General features: G+C 39.8%; 1 protein-coding gene across 1 annotated transcript; it reads right to left on the reverse strand.

Moving 5' to 3' along the window:
* Positions 1-23: 23 nt before the first annotated feature.
* On the reverse strand, positions 24-5,904 carry LOC123172285 (glucose-6-phosphate 1-dehydrogenase, cytoplasmic isoform). Its single transcript, XM_044589286.1, has 13 exons — positions 5,606-5,904; positions 4,247-4,455; positions 3,795-3,880; positions 3,329-3,377; positions 3,075-3,255; positions 2,661-2,818; positions 2,512-2,580; positions 2,172-2,230; positions 1,724-1,760; positions 1,254-1,325; positions 963-1,110; positions 763-858; positions 24-179 (listed from the first exon to the last, which is right to left on the reverse strand). The coding sequence occupies exons 2-13, from the start codon at positions 4,415-4,417 to the stop codon at positions 85-87; spliced, it is 1,221 nt and encodes a 406-aa protein (XP_044445221.1). The 5' UTR covers positions 4,418-4,455; positions 5,606-5,904; the 3' UTR covers positions 24-84.
* Between the last annotated feature and the right edge of the window lie 652 nt (positions 5,905-6,556).

Raw genomic sequence — 6,556 nt, forward strand, 5'->3', positions numbered from 1 at the left:
TAAAATCAATAAATTATATTAGGGGCTCTGTTCTGCTCAACATGTCAGAAAATTTTACTGCAGAAAAACAGAATGAGACATTACTCATACACAAGTAGCTGGACTTACAGTTAGTTTCATGTACATGGCTTCTGATGGCTGGAGGCGTATGACAAACTCATTTCTTCCCTGCTTCTTACCTTCAACATGTTAAATTTAGTTGTCATTAGATCTCAAATTATGACTTGGACATAAAGAAAGAACAACAAACAGAGCACACAAATATTGATAGCAAAAATGCATCAACAGGAGAGGCATTCAACAAGACACTAACCTAAAACGTGGCCAAAGAGTCATCTTAATCTTACACCCTAGCAAATCTACTACAAGTAACATGCCATGGTAGGGTAGGGCAAGCTTACAAAATATGATATATAGTGTAACTAAACTTTAGACAAGTAAAGCATTACATACTATGTTAGTGGACAGCCAAACACTCTTGTGTTGTTTATCCAGTTGTGTGTTTTCATGGATTTCTGTGCATGGACCAGTTTTGACTATTTTGTGTACTGTCAGTGGAACTTCACATAGTAGTTTCTTGTTTCAGATGTGGAGGTATCAAACTTATGGAAGTGCTCTTCTAGTTTTCTACTGCCTAGTCTGCCTAGATAATGTAAGGGCATTCATTCATATTTTGTAGTAGTATTGAAAACACTGGATTAGGTAGTGACTTTGTATGCACACAGAATTCAGTGCACCATGAATTAACTTCGGAGTACATACATTTAAAAATGTCACCGGGAACATCCTTGAACTGCACACGAATTTCTGCTTTTCTTGAGTTTAATGCTTTACCAGCTTTAAGAATGAAAGGAACACCTGTTGGATATGAATATTTGGGAGTTAATACCAAAACTGAAGATACTATAATCCAGAACAAAGGCATATCAAGTCAAAGAAGAAATGCTGGTTAAAAGACATACCTTCCCATCTTTCATTGTGTACCCTAAGTACAATAGATGCAAACGTTGGGGTATTAGAGTCATCTGGCACTGTAGGGTCATCCTTGTAGCCCTGATATTGTCCAAGGACTACCTCTTCGTCCTTTATCGGGTTCACGGATTGCAGAACCTGACATTAACAAAGGAAATTGATTTTGGTTAGGACTAACTAGAATGAAAAACATAAGATGTGTACTCTGATACACTAGTTTGTTGTAACTAACAGATCTGCACTATAGTAGTAGCGTGCGGAGGGTAGAGGGAGATAAGAACCTTGACTTTCTCATCTCTGATGTGCTCAGGCTTAAGAGATACAGGCTTTTCCATTGCAACCAAACAGAAAACCTGCAAAAGGTAGCAATAATTTATTAGTGGGCTGTTCAATGCCTAAGAACATTTGTACTCTACAAAGAGTTCTACAATAGTTTATTAGTTTATTAGTTAAGCCATATTTGATTCAGCATGAAAGCTGTGCCCGTCATTGTTAAATACAATGAAGCTGTGCTGAATATTTAATAATCTGCTGCCAAAAAATAGCCATGGAACTAGAGATAAGTTTACAAAAGTAGTAAAAAGCTAGTTGGATAAGCTGGAATATCATAATCCACAGCAATGGCAAACGCAGCCTTACATGTATACAAGTTATATAACATAAAGTGTTTATCTGTCTCAAATCAAGACAAAATACTAAAGCCCATGATAAAATGACGAAATAATATCGTATGGAATCTTATAGTTTTTACCTGCAACAAATGGTTCTGAATGATATCACGGATGATTCTGCAGTAACAAGAGGGAGGTTAGGTACTTCTATGCTAAATAATGAAGATATGCAAGTAAAATCCCAATAGTTAAGGATGATATAAGCATACTGAATTTTACTACAATTCAGTAATGAGTGATTTGGTTGCTGTAAAATTATAATCTAATAACTTACAATGTTGAACTCTACAAAATTCTAAAATAAAGCCAAATACACCATTCTCACTTTCAAATACAAAAATGAACATGTTGATCAATAAGGACCAACTAGGAATCTAGGACCTGTGACATATCTAAAATATGTAAACCTTGCTTACCAGATATTTTACGAGGTCAATATGCTTATAAGGGCATGATTTCATATTATGGAACAAAGGGTACAATTTTGTATTAGACAACTTATTAATAAAATGTGATGTTTCTACTTACCCATATTGATCAAAATATCCTCCACGTCCATCAGTTCCGAAGTCCTCCCTGAATACAATCTGTAATATTGGATACGTTACAGACTGAAGCTATTATTAAATTCCTACTTTGTAGCTGCCGCACAACTTCTTGTTTATGTGGGGGTCATGAATGTCAGTTCAATTCAAAAAGATAAAATAAATTATAAGCAGGAAAATCTTATGCAATAACCCACATAAAATACATTCATACATGGTGCAGTAACTGCAGGTTATGCATTTCTTGCGTAAGCAATTGTAACTTTGTAAATTACCTACTTCTAACTCCTAAGTGCTAACAAGACAACGTAAAACAAGCATACCTGTATATTATCAACATTGTCACGGTTCCAAAGTGGTAAGAACAAACGGTTCGCAAAACGAAGCACAAGCTGTGAAATGTTATTAGTTCAAAACGAATTAGCCCAATGCTAGAAAAATAGAAATATCTGATTAAATTTATAAACATTACCAAGTTTTGGACCAACTCTTTTCCCAAGTAGTGGTCAATCCTGTAGAGTTGATCTTCCTCGAATAGCTCCCCAAGTTGGGAACTCAATTCTTCTGCAGAGTCCAGGTCCCTTCCAAAGGGCTTCTCAACAATTACTCTAGTCCATCCAGCGCGAGAAGCTACAGACACAACGTTAACGTTTATCAAATTGACAAAAGTAACAGTGCAATTTAGCACAGTAGCGTGTAGTTCTGTTTTTTTTTTTCTGAGCTGAAGTAACAGCAGGTAGAAACCAGATGATCATGTCCTCGTTACTACTGCACAGCTGGAAGTGCTAAATAAAAACGTATGCATTTATTACCCTATAAAATAAAGCAAAGGAAAAGGGTCCTGATGAAGATAAAGCTTCTGAGAAAGCATAGAAAAGAAACTTACTTGGACTCATGCAATATGTTCGGATCATTTTGCACACTGAAGGGTAGACAGATGGAGGCAATGCCAAATAAAAGAGCCTACGGGAGCTTCCTGAGTTGTTTGACATCTCATAATCTGATATTTCCTTGTTCAGTTTTTCAAAACCTTCTCCACTGTCATAGGAACCACTGACATATTTTATCTGCAATACATATTAACCACAATGAAATGCATGTTGCACAAGGAATTATGAGTAGTTATATACAACAACTTACCAATTGCAAGAATTCTGAAACATGTTCCTCTGAGGCTCCTTTAAGGTATCTGTAATTTTTTGTAAAGATAAACCGTCAAGACATGCTAACATGATGGTTGAAGTTCGGTGAGTATACGAACATGCTTTGTCAGTTTCAAGAAACCACCATCTCAGTTCATATAGCATATCGCAGATCAACAGTATCCGTGCTTAAATACAGGAATAAAGTCTAATTTGGTAGACATCCGTCCTAGTATGCAAAATTACGGTAGATACAGATGCACGTATGCTTAAAAGATGCTAGAAGTGTTTAAATGCAACAGCATGATGTAAAAACCTGGAGTCATTTTTTCGAGGACACAATAGAGCCAAGAGCCTTCTTCTAAATAATGTTTTACTATGGAAAGTAAGGAGGTTTTTTGCACAACAAACACAAATTCTATGTTAGGCAACCATAGAATTAATTCCAGCCATCAGAAACTTACGCACGGATGCGCCCTCTCAACCCATCATCAGAAAGATTTGTTCTCGCATACCCCACTATATGCACTTCACCAGATTGTAAGAACCCCTGTAACACATAGCAATTAAAGTAAATAGATATTTCAACTGACCTAAAAGGTACAGTTTATATAACAGAAACTGTGCAGAAATAGCACGCAAGTAAAGACTACGTTTATGTATTTGCAAATGGTGTTAACACAGGTTGTTGTTGAATAAGTAGAATCTTAAACCATAGTTTTCCACCAGTCCGGATTAACTCCTAAAACATTTAATTCATATCCAGGAACAAAAATGGTTACAGCTGTTTGCACTTATACTTGTGTTCAGTGAATACCAATTATTCCTTTTTCTGGAATGCCTCAACTCAATGTACATTCCCTCTAACAATAGGTTTTGCAAATTGCATAAGAACAGCTAGTTATTGTCACATCACCTGCTCAAAAAGGTGGTAGAGTGCCGGGAACGTTTTCTTCTTGGCAAGATCTCCAGAAGCCCCAAGTACAACGATGGTGAGGCACCCTTGCTCCAAAGGAAGTTCTAGGTCCTTTGCTAATGAGTTGAAACTGCTTTGTCTCGATGACGCCGAGGAGTCAGTTCCCGCCATGACAAATAGGATGATTTTTCCTTCCTTCAACAGTACACCTAACCAAGTGAGGAAGATATGGTTAAATGGTAAGATTATCTGAACTTAGCCTAACAATTGTCATGGCACTCATCGAAATGGAAGATTCAATATCAGACAAAATTAGCTAGCAGAACGTATGAATGTTTCGCTTTGTTTGGCTTATCCGATGCATTGCCAATTTATACTATTGTTGCCCTTAAAAGCTGGAAACAGAAATTGCATATGGCTAGATCCAAAATCGCATTTCCCCTGAACTATTTGTAATGCTCGGTCTACCTCACTCTTCTGATAACAGAGTGATCTCAGCTTATCTCTCCAACAGTCAAGAAACACTGAAACCGTTATGCATCTAAGATCAACATAGCAGTGTTTGACGACCTCATCTAAATTTAAGAAACCAACAACCAACATGTACCATTAAGGATTACACCGATCGCAACCTTAAAGACGCTGAAATCAGTCATACAACTACTGTACACAACTCAAGTCCAATTTGCACAGCTATCAAGGAAAATAAGCCCGTGGTTGAGTCCGGAGTTTGATCTTGCAAAACTTACTTGCGGTGAAAACAGTAAGTAATTCTAGCAGCAGAACTGAACTGAAACAGGAAACCAAAACAACATTCTCTGATTCATCGCAACACACCAAACCGCTTTCCGGCAGAAAGAAGGCCCGGCGAAACATCCGAAACAGAAAAAACGTGCAGTTCCTAAATACTAGTAGTACTCCAGAGCGAAGGAACCCCGTTACACCAGGCTTAAGCTTGACCACAACTCTCGCCATTGAATGGGAGAGATCCTCAAAGAGAAAGAGAAATCTGGGAGCGACAAGAACATCTCCATCGCCGCGGTAGGCATCACGAGTACGAGATCCAACGCCGAAAAATCTCACGGACAGAAACACGGCGCGGTTTGCGGAGAGAATCTGGAAATAACCGAAGAAAAGCGCGCACAAGACGGCGACCCAACCCACCAAAAACCTCCCGAAAATCCTTGCCAGAACAGGGCAGGCAGAGCGTAGCAGAGCAAGACGGACTGCGACGAGCCGCGCCACGCCACCGATCGAGAAACCTCGGAACTACTCGCGGAAGCAAACAGGAGAGATTCTCCCACGAGAGACAAGCGAGAAGAATTGACGGCGGCCGGGGGTTGGAGATGGATCACTGACCAGTTGCGACCGAGATTCGCGCGCGCGGCGAGCGGGCGCGCCGCGTGGGAGGGAGGAGAGTTACTGCCGAGATGCTGGGTGGGTAGGAATGGGGAGGGGGGTGGCTCCTTCCTTCCTTGCCGACTGTGGTGGGATTGGCAGCTCCGCCATTTATACCCACCCACGACGGCGTCACCTCGGCCGCCTCCCGCTTTCGCCTCACCTGTCCACTACCTACCCGTCTTTCGGCCTGGGCAGGGGGGCTGCGTGCTCTGTGCTGTGCCACCAACCGCGGAGCGTACGTGTATCTGACAGTGCGAATTTTCAGGACTTCAGAGGGGGCTTATGTGAAAAGGAGGCGCGGTAACGGCAAGGAAAAAGTTGTCGATTGTCCCCGTCCGTTGATTACTGTATACTGCACCATTTATTTATATATAGAAAATAAAATTGTTTGTGCGCCTGTGCGGCTCTTGCTTCTAGACTTCGATTGTTCCTTTTGGAGATTTGATAAAGTTTAGCATGATTAGCAAATGGTCCCCGTGTATAAAGCGGAAATGAACAAAAACCATATCCCCGGACTTAAGAAATAGAGGCGGCATTTGGTGAGATATGTATGGTGTCATCAGGCACCACTGAGAGATAAGAGTGTGCATGCACTTTCAATAGCAACAAATAATGATTTTCAAGCAAGAACCTTAGATGTATGAGAGGCATAGAATGAAATCCTTTTATTCGTTTATTTTTTGAGGAAACACTTGGGGGAGTGGGTGCACACGTGAATATATCACTCAAGTCAACAACAACAAGTTACAACCTCCTCTGGTGCGAAAGAAAAATTTTGAAATAGGAAATTTTCTATAGTGGTACTATTCATGCCTTTGGTTCAAAATAATGGGGAAAGGAAAATTTTCTTTGACCACTTATTATAAGGGAAAGCTCAGCCTGGAATTACAATATGCCCCATGTTGCAAC

Source organism: Triticum aestivum, unplaced genomic scaffold, assembly GCF_018294505.1.
Source record: "Triticum aestivum cultivar Chinese Spring unplaced genomic scaffold, IWGSC CS RefSeq v2.1 scaffold185845, whole genome shotgun sequence".
Taxonomy (NCBI): domain Eukaryota; kingdom Viridiplantae; phylum Streptophyta; class Magnoliopsida; order Poales; family Poaceae; genus Triticum; species Triticum aestivum.

Excerpts from the sequence above, each read along its gene's own strand:
- LOC123172285 (XM_044589286.1), bottom strand. The coding sequence starts at position 4,417 with ATGGCGGGAACTGACTCCTCGGCGTCATCGAGACAAAGCAGTTTCAAC. Across the intron at positions 3,256-3,328 it reads TTTCAGAATTCTTGCAATTG|ATAAAATATGTCAGTGGTTC; the intron begins GTAAGTTGTTGT and ends TATGTATTGCAG. Across the intron at positions 1,761-2,171 it reads GGATATTTTGATCAATATGG|AATCATCCGTGATATCATTC; the intron begins GTAAGTAGAAAC and ends TTGTTACTGCAG.